The sequence below is a fragment of the Stomoxys calcitrans genome, chromosome 5 (assembly GCF_963082655.1).
Source record: "Stomoxys calcitrans chromosome 5, idStoCalc2.1, whole genome shotgun sequence".
In the NCBI taxonomy this organism is placed as follows: Eukaryota; Metazoa; Arthropoda; class Insecta; order Diptera; family Muscidae; genus Stomoxys; species Stomoxys calcitrans.
In genome coordinates this window covers 37,578,060-37,593,119 of record NC_081556.1, presented here as the reverse complement: position 1 = coordinate 37,593,119, position 15,060 = coordinate 37,578,060, and the positions used below count along the sequence as shown (strand labels likewise).

General features: G+C 39.7%; 2 protein-coding genes across 2 annotated transcripts; both read left to right on the top strand.

Moving 5' to 3' along the window:
* The first annotated feature begins 3,044 nt into the window (after positions 1 to 3,044).
* Positions 3,045 to 11,413, top strand: LOC106082138 (cathepsin L-like proteinase). Its single transcript, XM_013244480.2, has 3 exons — positions 3,045 to 3,146; positions 3,212 to 4,023; positions 11,284 to 11,413. The coding sequence occupies exons 1-3, from the start codon at positions 3,045 to 3,047 to the stop codon at positions 11,411 to 11,413; spliced, it is 1,044 nt and encodes a 347-aa protein (XP_013099934.2).
* A 2,187-nt stretch (positions 11,414 to 13,600) lies between these two features.
* Positions 13,601 to 14,715, top strand: LOC106082139 (uncharacterized). The gene is made up of 2 exons (XM_013244481.2): positions 13,601 to 13,705; positions 13,771 to 14,715. Exons 1-2 carry the CDS (start codon positions 13,601 to 13,603, stop codon positions 14,713 to 14,715), a joined length of 1,050 nt encoding a protein of 349 aa, XP_013099935.1.
* The last annotated feature ends 345 nt before the right edge of the window (positions 14,716 to 15,060 follow it).

Genomic DNA, 15,060 nt, shown 5'->3' with positions numbered 1-15,060 from the left:
ATTTGTCTGCACACCAAGTGCTGCCGACAAGTGACTTGAAGACCTTGTTACTATTTATGACTTTGATCGCAAATTGCTGTGGCATATGGGGAGAATGTTTAAGAGCTGTCAAATGTTACGCCAAGTATTTTGGATTACTTGATGGTCGGAATCATTTCTCCACCATCACAATCAGCTCGGCATTCACCTCACGCGTATTTGTAGTGAACAATGTGGCTGAAGATTTGCAGCGAAATATGAGGAAAGTTTGTTATGATGGTCACCCGTAGCAGCAGCGATAAAATACCCATGGGACATGCCCTGGTCACTATTTCCGATAAAACTCATAAAAACATATATCACAATGTATCTTCCGTAGGCAAATTAGCCTAAATTTTTTTTGATATGAAAAGTTTTGTCTGATTCTTATCCGATTTCTTATCCTGTGCGTCATCTTGGTAACAGACATGTTAAAATCTCTTTTTCAAATAGGATACGTAATAGACCAACCATTTAGGGCATAGTGGCCCTACATTGACCCTGTGGCATGCTCTATGGCACTCTTCCCCGTACAAATCATAAAAAGTAAAAGCTTGCTAATTTCGCCCGGCCAGCTCCAGGTGGATACTCACCACCATGGATTCCGCTAAAAATTTACCATTATTAACTGAATTTGTATTTGAATGCATTTTCGCCTCAAGAAGTCGTATTGGGATATCGATACTTAGGGGATTCTTGTTCGAACCGTTGAGTGGTTTTTTGGAAGCAAAATTTAAGTCACTCAAAGATAGCTACGATAGTGGTATCCACTAGGCAACTCTTGCCCTATACACCTGCAATAGAGCCATTGGCAAAAGTTGGTGGTTTAGACCGCGTGTCATGCATTGGGTATATGGTGTTGTGATCTGGTGGACGACGCTCCAAAAGTCCACCTACTGTTCAATAGTCAACCGGATCCAAAGGATGGTTTGTTTGTGCACCACAGCCGCACTGAGGACGACACAATCTGATGCACTGAATTTAATCCCTCTGGACATTGCGGCTAGACAAATTGCTGCGACCACTGCCTTGAGGCTAAGACAGCGTTCTCTTTGGTAATGTAGCGGGCAATATAGCCCGATCTCTCGATTTAAGGTTTTGCGCCCGTAAGAGGCGCATTTATTGACCGATTTTGCCAAAATTTGGGACAGTGAGTTGTGTTAGGCCCTTCGACATTCTTCCTCAATTTGCCCCAGATCGGTCCAGATTTGGACATAGCTGCCATATAGACCGATCTCTAGATTTGAGGTTTTGGCCCCATAAAAGTCGCATTTATTGTCCGATGTCGCCGAAATTTGAGACAGTGAGTTAAGTTAAGCCCCTTGATATACATCTGCAATATGGAACAGATCGGTCCAGATTTGGACATAGCTGCCATATAGACCGATCTCTAGATTTGAGGTTTTGGGCCCATAATAGGCGCATTTATTGTCCGATGTCGCCGAAATTTGGGACAGTCAGTTGTGTTGGGCTATTCGACATTCTTCTTTAATTTGGCTTAGATCGGTGGAGATTTGAATATAGCTGCCATATAGACCGAGCTCTCGATTTAAGGTTTTGGGCCCATAAAAGTCGCATTTATGGTCCAATGTCGCCGAAATTTGCGACAGTTAGTTGTGTTGGGTTATTCGACATTCTTCTTTAATTTGGCTTAGATCGGTAGAGATTTGGATACAGCTGCCATATAGACCGAGCTCTCGATTTAAGGTTTTCGACCCATAAGATGTCGCCGAAATTTGGGACAGTCAGTTGTGCTGGGCTATTCGACATTCTTCTTTAATTTGGCTTAGATCTGCCCAGATTGGGATATAGCTGCCATATAGACCTATATCTCGATTTAAGATTTTGGCCCATAAAAGGCGCATTTATTGTCCAATGTCGCTGAAATTTGCTACAGTCTTTGACAAGTAAACGCCTTTTTACTTATTTGAGGTTACTTTATAGTTTTTAGAGCGCACAACAAGCCGATTATGACCATAGTGGCGGATTAATATCTGCACCCTCTTTTCAACCTAACCTAACCTAAAATTGAGGCTTGTGAGAGCTCAAAGCTATATCTGTTTATCTATATCTGTCTATATCTGTGAGAGCTATATCTGTTTAGAGACCGATTCCGATCGTACTTGACATGGATGATGGAAGTCATAACACAAACCTTTGTTCCAAATTTCAGCCAAATCGGAAATTGAGGCTTCTAGGGGCCCAAGAAGTCAAATCCGGGTATAGGTTTATTTGGGGGCTATATCTGTTCATACACCGATTCCGATCATACTTGGCATGGATGTTGGAAGTCTTAACTCAAGACTTTGTACCAAATTTCAGCCAATTCGGATGAAAATTGAGGCTTCTAGGAGCTCAAGAAGTCAAATCGGGAGATCGGTTTATATGGGGGCTATATCCAAATCTGAACCGATATGACTCATTTGCAATCCCCAACGACCTACATATATAAGAGGTGTCTGTGCAAAATTTCAAGTGGCTAGTGTTAAGCGTTCAACTGCTATCGTGATTTCGGCAGACTGATGGATCGTCTCAGAATGTAGAGACGATCCAAAATATTTCTACTTTATGGGGTCGCCGACCAACATTTCGATGTGTTACAAACGGAAAAACCTGATTAGAACACCCCCATCCTATGGTGGTGGGTATAAAAACATGTACCACAATGTTTCGACTGTAGGCAACTTTGGCTAAATTACTTTCAGGGAGAACCTATGGAGAATTTTATCTACAGGTCTTTACCCTGATAATTTTGTTGTGTTTAGCAGTTTGAACTGCTCTTTGCTTTCAATCATAAATAAGGAAATGTGACTATGATTAAGTGTAAAAGAAAGCAGCTTCCAAAAGGCCTAATTTTTGGTCTTACATTCATAAATGTTATCTCTTAAAAATCATATCGCATTTCTTCCAAACAACCATTTCTTCTTATCGATGCTACAAAAAGGCAGCTACTACAGCAAAGACCATAGCAGAATATATTTGGCTGTCTATGCATTCAAACGCCCAAAATTTTTAAAGAAAAAACTATGGACAAATTGGCTATATGGCTTACATCCTTGCTACTTTTGGCTGTCTTCCATTTGGTTTCTCTAACAACCCTGCCCAATGAGGAATGGGATGAATATAAGGTAAGTTGCATTTTTTGCAAAACTGAATGATATATTAAAGAGGGTTTTATGCTTTCTTTGTCTAGATCTTATTTGCCAAAGTCTATTCGAGTAGCATTGCCGAAAGAAATGCTCTCTACCATTATGGCCACAACAAGAATTTGATTGACCAGCATAATGCCAAGTATGACATGGGCCAGAAAACGTTCAAGTTGGCCATAAATCAATTTACCGATATGAATCCAACACAATTAAATGAGTTTTTTCCGGTTGCCACGCCTCTTGCGTTATCCCATGCCACTCCCGCTTTTCCGGTTATGACAGGTGTTTCCTCATATAACCCCGCTGATTTCGGCTTCTCTTTCCTGGTGGAAGATCAAGGCACAAAATGTAACAGTGGCTGGGCCTATGCCACCGCTAAGGCCATTGAAATTATGAAAGCGAATATAATGGGAGATATAGTTCCATATTCTCTGTCGGCTCAAGTTATGATTGATTGTGCGGGTAGTTCAAGAAGCTGCATCGATCAGGTACCCCAAACGGCCTTTGACTATTTAACCCAATACAACCAGAGACTGTATAATGAACGTGACTACAGGAACACCATGCAACTGGATAGACCGAACATGTGCATATTTCTCGCAGGGGCTCCCTTTACAAAGCTAGCCCAGTACTCGGTTTTGAACAGTGATGAGGAATTGAAAAATTATGTGTCCGCTAGACTTCCTGTAGTGGTGGAAGTTAATCCTACCTCCTTTGAGTTTCTACACTACTCGGCCGGTGTCTTTCAGCCTCCCAGCACTACAACCAATGGCTCACATTTTATGACGGTGATTGGTTATGATGCTGATTATTGGATTCTGCAAAATTCTTTTGGCCACATGTGGGGCGAAAGAGGGTTGATGAGAATGCAAAAATCACCCACCACCAAATTGGCGAAAAATGCTATATTTCCAACGCAATTAAGCTTAAAAAAAAAAAAAAATTAATAAAAAAATAAAAGTTGTTAATTTACTAATGTATATAAAAAAATTTTAAGAATTAAACAAAAAAAAATTTCATCAGTTTGATACCGAATTTTCTCACATCAGTATGTTATTGATAGTACAGCAAGACCATATGGTATCAAATCAATACCGTACGGTATGGATGACATATAAAATGATTAGCACCGCGAAATATTGATGTCCGTCCGTCCGCCCGCCTGTCGAAATCACGAAAGCGGTCGAACGCGTAAAGCTAGCTGCTTAAAATTTTGAACAGATACTTTATATCGATGTAGGTCATTGGGTATTGTAAATGGGCCATATCGGTTCAAAATCCTATGTGCACACTTTCAGTCAAATCGGATAACTATTGCAGATTTTGGGGACTCAAGAACTCAAATTGGGAGATCGGTGTATATGGGAGTTATATCAGTTTATAGACTCATTTGGACCGTACTTGGCCCATTGTGGTTCCCTAGAGACAAAAAGGGAAGAGGAAGAAAATGTGAGTCCTCGTACTAGAGGTTATACACGAATAAAAGAAAAAGGCAGAAGGAGTGAAGAACCCGAGCGGGGGGTGAAGAAACGCCCGTCCCTACGGGGAGCTTGTGGCAGCCTCCGTCGGAACCATCCTGTTCCCTCAACAAACCTTAGGAGATATACAAGACGTACGTTTGGAAGTTCACCCACATCACAGAAGAAACGGCTCCCCAGAAAGGAGAGTCTACGTCTCTGCAGACACGGACAGAAACACAACAAATGCTCAATGGTCTCCTCCTTATCTTCATCGAGGCAACTCCTACAGAAGTCAATGTGCGGTATACTCATGCGCGCCACCATGCGGCCTATGGCACAGTGTCCGGTTATGACCCCAGTCAAAGTACTCATCGAGCTCTTATCAAACACCAGCAACTCCAACGTCCTCCTCCGGTCGATGACCGGCCATAGCGCCTTCGCAGTCCGGCAACCACCTACCGTGTCCCATCTCGCCACCAACGCCGCCCTGGTCATCCCATCTACAGTGTTCGGTAGCTCGACAAATGACACATAGGCAAAATCGATGAGTGGCGCAGACGAACTCCTCCTGGCGCACTCATTCGCCCTCTCATTTGCTGGAATCCCCTCATGCCCAGGAACCCATGTCAGCGTCACAACGTGGGCACGGACCCCATCCAAGGGTTCCAAACAATCCGCCACGCATCTCGTCCTTACCATCCTCGACCCCAAGGTCTTGATTGCCGCCATACTGTCTGTTCGAGGGCGGTAAGCCCCTTACCAGAATTTTTCTTGCGGCCCCTGCAATGGCACAGATCTCTGCCTGAAAGCCCTTAAACTTGTCCGGCAGTCTCAGAGACATACTGATATTGAGTGCATCAGAGAAGACTCCCAATTCAGTCCCTGACTTCATCTTACAGCCATCTGTGTAGATCGAGGTCTTATTTTCCTCACGTACACCATCCGCCCTCCATTCGTTCCCCTCAGAAAATCGAATGACGACTGGAGTGCCCTCACTCCTGGTGCCAGGTAGTCGGAGATCCTCCTCAGTCTACCCTCCATATCCATAACACCCACAATCGAACTGTGGCCGCAACCATCCTCCTTCAGCATGCCGAACACCCTCAGCCTAAACGCGACCCTAACGGCGTAATTCCAAATATAGGCCCCAATGGGCTGCATATCCAGCATCGCCTGCAGGTCTGCCTGCGGAGCGAAGCTCAGTACCACTGTGATCCCGACGCAGGCCAGTCCCTGAACTTTCTCAAACTCCCTTGCACGCATCCTCTTCCCTACGGCATTCCATCATATCAGTGCTCCATAGGTCAGTACTGGTCTCACGATGGCCGTATACATCCCATAAATCGTCCCGCGAGTAACCCTCCACTTCCTACCGAACATCCTCCTGCAGGAGTAAAAAGCGTACAGTGCCTTACGGCTTCTTTCCTCAGTGTTCCTCTTCCAGGACAGTTTCGAATCGAGGACTATGCCTAGGTATTTCGACAGCCGCAGGGTGACCCCGTCCATGAACAGGAGTCTGAGTCTGCATTCTGCTAAAAATTTATATAAAATAAAATTTAGATGAAGGGCATAATTTTGTTCTACATCCCAAACTGCTGTCAAACCAGCAAAAATTTAAGCTTCTAGGAACCGAATAAGGATGATCAAGAGACCGGTTTAGATGAGAGCTATATCAGGTTATAGACTGATTTAGACAGCACTATGCACAGTAGTTGGAAGTCATAACAGAACACTTCATGCAAAATTTCAGCCAAAGCGGACGAAAATGGCGTCTTCCAGAGACTCAAGAAGTCAAATTGGGAGATCGGTTTATATTGGAGATATACCAGGTTTAAGAAGTCAAATAGAGAGATCGGTTTACATGTGAGCTATATCAGATTATGGACCGATTTGGACCGTACATGGCACCATTGTTGGAAGTCATAACAGAACAGGAGCTATATCAGTTTATAAATCCATTTGGACAATAGGTTAGGTTAGGTTTAAGTGGCAGTCTGCCACAAGAACAGAAGAAGGAAGATGCTTTCTAGTTCCATCCGTTGAACCATCCAACTTACGAATGTTCACCTTCGCTAAATCAGACAGGTTCTCAAAGAAGTGAGAATCTCAAGTGGAACTCCTTCTGACTGCTAATGCGGTACACACACACACACAGAAGGTGTTCTATAGCCTCTTCTTCCCCGATGTGCTCACAGCTTCTGCAAAAGTCATTGCTTGCAACCTCCAGTCTGTCAGCATGTTTTGCGATTAGACAGTGACCTGTCATGACGTACGCAATGACTGAGACGTCTGTTCTAGCGAATGGCAGCAAAGCAGAAGACCTATTCAAGTCTAGATTGGGCCACATAGTTTTGAATGCTCACAGCCCTCTCTTTGTGACCATCAATCATTCGTTGTCCTTCGGGTCTGGTCCTGAAAACTTAGCTTACATGTCGCTAGAGGCATACCCACGGATTCCAGTATCCCTGGAATGCGAAGGGTCGTTCCCAGTCTCTCAAGCTCGTCCGCTTTATAAATCCCTGGGATATCTCTGTGGCCCGGCACCATGAACAGCCATCTCGTTGAGAGATCTGCGACAGTCGATGGCGGTTTTTGTGTTCAGAAATACGTTCTCCAGGGATTTAATGACTGCCTGGCTGTCCGAGAAGAGATTTATGCTAATCGTCGTAATGACATTATATCTTAGCCATTCCACCACTTCCTTGCAAGGATCTCTGCTTGATATGCACTGCAGTGGTCGGGTAACCTTTTCGATATGACCAGTTCTAGATCTTTAAGTACACCCCAAAGCCCACCTAGTCGTTTAGTTTGGAACCACATGTATAGAAGTCTATGTTACTTCTGTTACCAGGAATATCGTAGTTCCAATCGGTTCTATCAGGAATGGTGGTACAGTACTTTTTATCAAAAAACAGCTCAAGGAGGGTGTAATCTACACTGCCTGGAACATCCGATATTGTATCAAGGATAACACAGTGTCCGTAGCCGCCACATGACCAATGATAAAGCTCCCTTAACCTCACATGTATAGAAGTCTATGTCACTTCAGTTACTAACGATATCGTAGTTCCAATCGGTTCTATCAGAAATAGTGATACAGTAATTTTTATCAAAACACGGCTCAGGTACGGCCACACTGCCTGGAACAGCGGATATTGTATCAAGGATAACACATTGTCCGTAGCCGTCACATGACAAATGAGAAAGCTCCCTTAACCTCACGGCAGTGGTCGCTGCAATTTGTCTAGCCACAATGTCCAGAGGCATAAGATGTAGCATTAAATTCAGTGCATCTGATGGTGCCGTCCTCAGTGCGGCTATGATGCACAAACAAGCCATCCTTTGGATCCGGTTAAGTATTGAGCAGTAGGTGGATTTTTGAAGCCCCGTCCACCAGACTACAACACCATATAGAATAATAGGTCTGACAACTGCAGTATATACCCAATGCATGACACGCGGTCTAAATCCCCAACTTTTGCCAATGGCTCTCTTGCAGGCGTATAGGGCAAGAGTGGCCTTTCTTGCCCTTTCCAAAATGATGGATTTGAAGTTCTATTTCCTGTCCAGCAAAACACCCAGGTATTTTGCGCTTTTTGTAAAAGATACTTTCTCTCCACCCAAGGAGACAGGTTCCACTGTAGACAACTTGTATCCCCTGCTGAAAACAACTACCACTTTCTGTAGCCCACTTTGTTGTTGCACCTAAAGCTTCCTGAAGTATATCTCTTAAAGTGCTGGGAAACATTCCGCTAACCGCAATTGCCACGTCATCAGCATACGCGACCACTTTTACGCCTATTTCTTCCATAGTATGGTCCTTTTTGGACCATACTAAAAATAGTTGTTGAAATTTGAAACAAAATAATACCCTGTACCACAGTAGTGGTGTAGGGTATAACAAAACGGAAATTAATTCAGCAGCTCAAGAAGTCAAGATCCGAAATCGGTTTATATGGCAGCTATATCAAGTTATGAACCCATTTGAACCATACTTAGCGCAGTTGTTGAAAGTCATAACAAAACACCTCATGGAAAATTCCAGCCAAAGTCCGATCTGGACCTTACTCAGTGCGGAAGTCAAGGGGCCTAGTATAACTTACTGTGCCATATTATATGAGAATCCAATCCCATGGCAACCGGTTCTACGTTCCGGATTGATTAGCTGGAGTCCTTCACCGGCAAGGGCTGCCGCCTCAATGTACAACACACTGCTACCACAACAATCGGACATAGGTTAGGTTGAAAAGAGGGTGCAGATATTAATCCGCCCCATGCCACTATGGACATACACCTAAGCCAGTAATCGGCTTGTTGTGCGCTCTATAAAGTAACCTCTAAAAAGAAAATTTAAGTTAGGACTGTTTTCAATACCACTCCCCTAAGTTGGTTCATGTCTAGAATAGTGTCTCCGCTTAAGTGCGGGTATCTGTTAGACGTGAAAGCCGGGCAATGACAAAGGAAATGCTCCAATGTGTCATCATCTTCCCCGCATGCCCTACACATGCTATCACTTGCCGCACCGATTTTATATATGTGAGCTCGTAGTCCTATGTGTCCCGTTATGATACCAATAGCTATACTGACCTCCTTCTTGCTTCCTTTCAGTAATAGCCTTGTCTTCTCACCATCTGGATCCCCCATTTTTCGACGTCCTAGAGACCGTTACACTGTTCCACAATGTTCCATGCGTCGACCCGAAAGGTTTCGGGTTAACCAAGTTTATTGACGGCAGTCCTCTGGCCTTCACCGCCAAATCGTCTGCCCCTTCATTTACCCTTACTCCGTTATGACCCGGCACCCAAACGATACTGATTTTCCCATCCTCAGAGAAGGCGTTAATTTCCTTCCTACACTGCAAAACTGTTTTTGACCTTACTGTTGTTATAATCGGACATAAAACGCGGCTGTTATGGGCCTAAGACCTTAAATCGGAAAATCCGATTTTGACTGTACTCGGTATGGATATCAAATTGTAGCAAAATCTGGTAATAAAACCCACTTTTATGACCCCTAAACCATAAATCGAGCGATTGGTATATATCGGTACAATATTGGGCACGGATGTCGAAGAGTCTTAAATAGCTCAATGTGGCAGTTTTCCGTGAAATCGGATACTTAATGTGCCCTTTTTAGACCCGGTATACACGGCAGCTATATCAATAATTGTACGACCTGGTCTATACTCGGCATGGATGTCGAGGGGCCTAGTACACCCACTGTGCCATATTTCATTGAAATTGAGTAATAAATTTGGCTTAAATGAGTCTAAGTCCTTAAATAGGCAAATCGGTATATATGGGGGCTCTATTACGATATAGTTCGATATAGCTTCGAACTTAACCTACCTATAGACAACAAGTAAGGAAAGGCAATAGTCAAGCGGACCCATCTATATATAGTACCCTACACCACCGAGTCTGCCTACTACTACTACCATGATATGGGCTCCCTCGAAAAGAAATGGAACCTATATCGAAATCTGGATCGATTTTGATTAAATTTGGCGCACAAGATAAGACGTAAAATCAGACACCTTGTGGGAAATTTTGGTCGATATTATTTGTGTGGTAAATTTGACAAATTTGTTTTCTATGGGAAATTTTGTCAAAATATCATCTTCGTGAGAAGTTTTGTTTAAATTTCATTTCTATTGGAAATTTTATCAAAAATGCCTTTCTAGGGAAATTTTGTTAAAATTAAATTTCTGCAATAAATTTTGTCAACATTTCATTTCTAGGAAAAATTTTGTCAAAATTTCATTTCCATAGGAAATTTTGTCAAAAAATCATTCCAATAGGAAATTTTGCCAAAATTTCATTTCTATGGAAAAATTTGTCAAAATTTAATGCCTATGGGAAATTTTGTCAAAATTTCATTTCTATGGGAAATTTTGTCAAAATTTCATTTCTATGGGAAATTTTGTCAAAATTTTATTTCTATAGGAAATTTTGTCAAAATCTCATTTCTATGGGAAATTTTGTCAAAAAATCATTCCAATAGGAAATTTTGTCAAAATTTTGTTTCTATAGAAAATTTTGTCAAAGTTTCATTTCTATAGGAAATTTTGTCCAAATTTCATTTCAATAGGAAATTTTGTCAAAATTTCATTTCCATAGGAAATTTTGTCAAAATTTCATTTCTGTGGGAAATATTGTCAAAATTTAATTTCTATGAGAAATTTTGTCAAAATTTTATTTCTATGGAAAATTTTATCAAAATTTTTTTTCTGTGGGAAATTTTCTTAAAATTTCATTTCTGTGGTAAATTTTACCAAACTTTCTTTTATATTGCAAGAATGATCAAATTTCCTTTCTATGAGAAATTTTATCAAAATTTCCTTTCAATGGGATATTTTGTCAAAAATTTTTCGCTATGGGACATTTTGCCAAAATTGCAGTTGTTTAGGAACTTTTGTCAACATTTTATTTCTCTCCAGAATAAGCCAGAGGATTACAACATTTGACAAATGTGTCTTTTCTTTAGTATTCTCTTTGGGATTAAAAGCTAGACTAATTTTAGCTTCGTTTTACTTTTCCTCCAGCTTTTTCCCCCACACCCTGATATGGCCTTGCATTTCTTCACCTCAATTACAACATTTGAATTGAACATTAACATGTCTGTTGTTAATGTTTACATTGACCTCTTTTTCACAGGCCTTCTTACCAGACTGTGTTTGAGACCGTGACCAGTAGAAAATGTACTCCTATTCAAGTACACTTAAAAAATCACACCTTTCCTTTCGATTACTTTTTCACCGAGGTAGTGTTCATAGGAAAAATCTAAACATACCCAACGCCAAAAGAAACTGAAAGGTGAAACTGTTATTTAAACAAAATGTGAGTACCCTCTCAAGTGATAACAATCGAACAAACATATGTATTAAAATAATTTTTATTTTTGAACATTGCTCTAAGTAAGGAATTAAGTGGCTACAGACTGATTTATACCCTATATAGAATTTGCATCGAAATTTCATTTCCACAGATTATTTTGTTAAAACTTTAGGCCTAAAGTAATTTTAGCCAAAAGTTCATTTTTATGGGAAATTCTGTCAAAATTTCAGTTCTATGGGACATTTTGTCAAAATTTCAGTTCTATGGAAAATTTCATTTCCATAAAAAATTTTGTCAAAATTTCAATTCTATGGGAAATTTTGTCAAAATTTCATTTCTATGGGAAATTTTGTCAAAATTTCATTTCTATGGGAAATTTTGTCAAAATTTTATTTCTATACGAAATTTTGTCAACATTTTATTTCTATGGGAAATTTTGTCACAATTTAATTTCTATAGGAAATTTTGTCCAAATTTCATTTCTATGGGAAATTTTGTCAAAATTTCATTTCTATGGGAAATTTTGTCACAATTTCATTTCTATAAGAAATTTTGTTAAAATTTCATTTCTATGGGAAATTTTGTCAAAATTTCATTTCTTTAGGAAATTTTGTCCAAATTTCATTTCTATAGGAAATTTTGTCAAAATTTAATTTCTATGGGAAATTTTGTCAAAATTTCATTTCTTTAGGAGATTTTGCCAAAATTACATTTCTATGGGAAATTTTGTCAAAATTTCATTTCTATGGGAAATTTTGTCAAAATTTCATTTCTATGGGAAATTTTGTCAAAATTTCATTGCTATGGGAAATTTTGTCACAATTTCATTTCTATGGGAAATTTTGTCAAAATTTAATTTTTCTATGGGAAAATTTCATTTCTATAGGAAATTTTGTCAATATGTCATTTCTATCGGAAATTATGTCAAAATTTCATTTCTATGGGAAATTTCATTTGAAGGGAACTTTTGTCAAAATTTCATTTCTATAGGAAATTTTGTCAAAATTTCATTTCTTTGGGAAATTTTGTCAAAATTTAATTTCTTTGGGAAATTTTGTAAAAATTTTATTTCTATAGGAAATTTTGTCAAATTTCATTTCCATGGGAAATTTTGTCAAAATTTCATTTCTATGGGAAATTTGGTCAAAATTTTATTTCTATGAGAATTTTTTTTAAATTTCATTTCTATAGGAAATTTTGTAAAAATTTTATTTCTATGGGAAATTTTGTCCAAATTTCATTTCTATGGGAAATTTTGTCTAAACTTCATTTCTATAGGAAATTTTGTCAGAATTTCATTTCTATTAGAAATTTTGTCAAAATTTCATCTCTATGGGAAATTTTGTCAAAATTTCATTTCTATGGGAAATTTTGTCAAAATTTCATTTCTATAGGAAATTTTGTCAAAATTTCATTTCTATAGGAAATTTTGTCAAAATTTCATTTCAATAGGAAATTTTGGCAAAATTTCATTTCAATAGGAAATTTTGTCAACATTTCATTTCTATGGGAAATTTTGTCAAAATTTCATTTCTATGGAAAATTTTGTCAAATAAATATTGTCAAAATTTTATTTCAATGGGAAATTTTGTCAAAATCTCTTTTCTATAGGAAATTTTGTCAAAATTTCACTTCTATGGGAAATTTTGTAAAAATTTCATTTCTATGGGAAATTTTGTCAAAATTTCATTTCTTTGGGAAATTTTGTCAAAATTTAATTTCTTTGGGAAATTATGTCAAAATTTTATTTCTATAGGAAATTTTCACTAAATTTCATGCAGTAGGGTGCATCATACATGAATCTCTGAAGAGTATTTCTCCTTGACCCATGTTCAAGTAATGCGTTTAGTTTAAGTACCCACCCAAATTGCTGGCATGATTCAGTAGCGGCTCATAATAAGAAATTCTAACAATCAGAAATGGGTTAGAAATCTCATTTCTATTAAACAAATAAAATGAAATGCTAACGCTAACGCTAATTAATGAGCTGAGGTGAGGGCTGAAAAAAATTAACAACTCTTCTTGGCCATTGGCCGCAGTAGTGCGGTGGCCAAAATGATAATGAAACTGGGAACGGTATAAAAGTTCTTGGGCAACCAAACAATTACATCAGTGGACTTGAGACTACGTTGGAAAAATGTACAGCTTCTGGAGTTGGTCGGCAGTGTATTTGGTTCTGGTCATAATCCAGCAGTGCTTGGCCATTAATCATGTGCCCGAAGATGAGTGGGAAAAATTTAAGGTGAGTCAGCTATCTGAAAATAACCGGGCGCAGTAATGTCAACGTTTATGTTATCTTTCATCCAGACTGATTTCGGCAAAACCTATCCCAGCAATGGCATTTCCGAGGCCTTGGCCCAATACTACTATGCCTACAACAAGCGCCTGATCGACAATCACAATGCCCAATTTAATCGTGGCCAAAAGACTTTCGAACTTAAAGTAAATCAATTTACCGACATGCGTTTGATACACTTCAATGCCTTGTTTCCCAAGGCCATAGCGCAGGCCAAGCCCAATGCCTGGCCGGGTCCTGAGACTCTGGAGGCCACCACTGTGTATAATCCCTCCGAACATTTTGGTTACGTCTTCAATGTGGAGGATCAAGGCACCAAATGCAACAGCGGATGGGCTTATGCTGCCGCCAAGGCTGTGGAACTTATGCAAGCCCAACAAACTGGCGATCTTGCCCCAGAGACTTTGTCTGCGCAAAATCTCATTGACTGTGCCGGTGGAGCCAGGGCCTGTAAAAATCAAGTTCCTCAAGTTGCCCTCGAATATTTGACAGTGCACGAAATGGATTTGTATCCTGAAAGCGAATACATGAACAACAATTCCCTCAATGAGCCCGGTATGTGTGTGCCCCAAGGCACCATGCCCACAAATTTGGCTGAGTTCTCTGTCATCCCAGACGGCGATGATGATGAGCTGAAACGTTATGTGTCCTCAGGATTCCCTGTCATTGTGGAAGTGAATCCAGCCTCATTTGAATTCATGCATTACTTCAGAGGCGTCTATCAACCATCAACCACTAGTCACAGAAACCACAAGTCCACTAAGGGCTCACATTTCATGGTGGTCATTGGCTATGACAAGGATGAAAAAACCAACGAGGAATATTGGATTTTACAAAACTCCTTTGGCCTCGACTGGGGCGAAAGGGGTTTAATGCGCATGCTGAGATCACCAACCCAACCCATAACAAAGAATGCCATATTCCCATCGAAGCTGGGGCCACTTTTGGGAAAGTAGATTAGAATTAAACTTTATATTTAAAAAATTATTTATTTAAAACTATTTCAAAAATTAAAACACAAAAAAAAAATTTACCAATTTTTATAGAAATGATGTGATTTTAACAAAATTTCCCTTGGGAAACTACACTTTCCCTTCTGAAAGGGTATTAAAAATACTCATTCCCTTATGAAAGGGTATTTAAACTTGGAAAAGGGTATTACAACTATCCTTTCTCTTGGGAAAGGGTATTAAAACTCCCCTTTCCCTTGGGAATGGGGTACAAAGACTACCCCTTTCTTTGGGTACTGAAACTCTCATTTCCTTTGGGAAAGGGTATTAAAACTATTCTTTCCCCTGGAA

What these genes read in the sequence shown, in the direction of transcription:
- LOC106082138 (XM_013244480.2), top strand. Translation starts at nt 3,045, where the DNA reads ATGGACAAATTGGCTATATGGCTTACATCCTTGCTACTTTTGGCTGTC. An exon ending in AGGAATGGGATGAATATAAG is followed by an intron (nt 3,147 to 3,211) that starts GTAAGTTGCATT and finishes TTCTTTGTCTAG; the next exon opens with ATCTTATTTGCCAAAGTCTA. An exon ending in CACATGTGGGGCGAAAGAGG is followed by an intron (nt 4,024 to 11,283) that starts GTTGATGAGAAT and finishes TCTTTTTCACAG; the next exon opens with GCCTTCTTACCAGACTGTGT.
- LOC106082139 (XM_013244481.2), top strand. Translation starts at nt 13,601, where the DNA reads ATGTACAGCTTCTGGAGTTGGTCGGCAGTGTATTTGGTTCTGGTCATA. An exon ending in ATGAGTGGGAAAAATTTAAG is followed by an intron (nt 13,706 to 13,770) that starts GTGAGTCAGCTA and finishes TCTTTCATCCAG; the next exon opens with ACTGATTTCGGCAAAACCTA.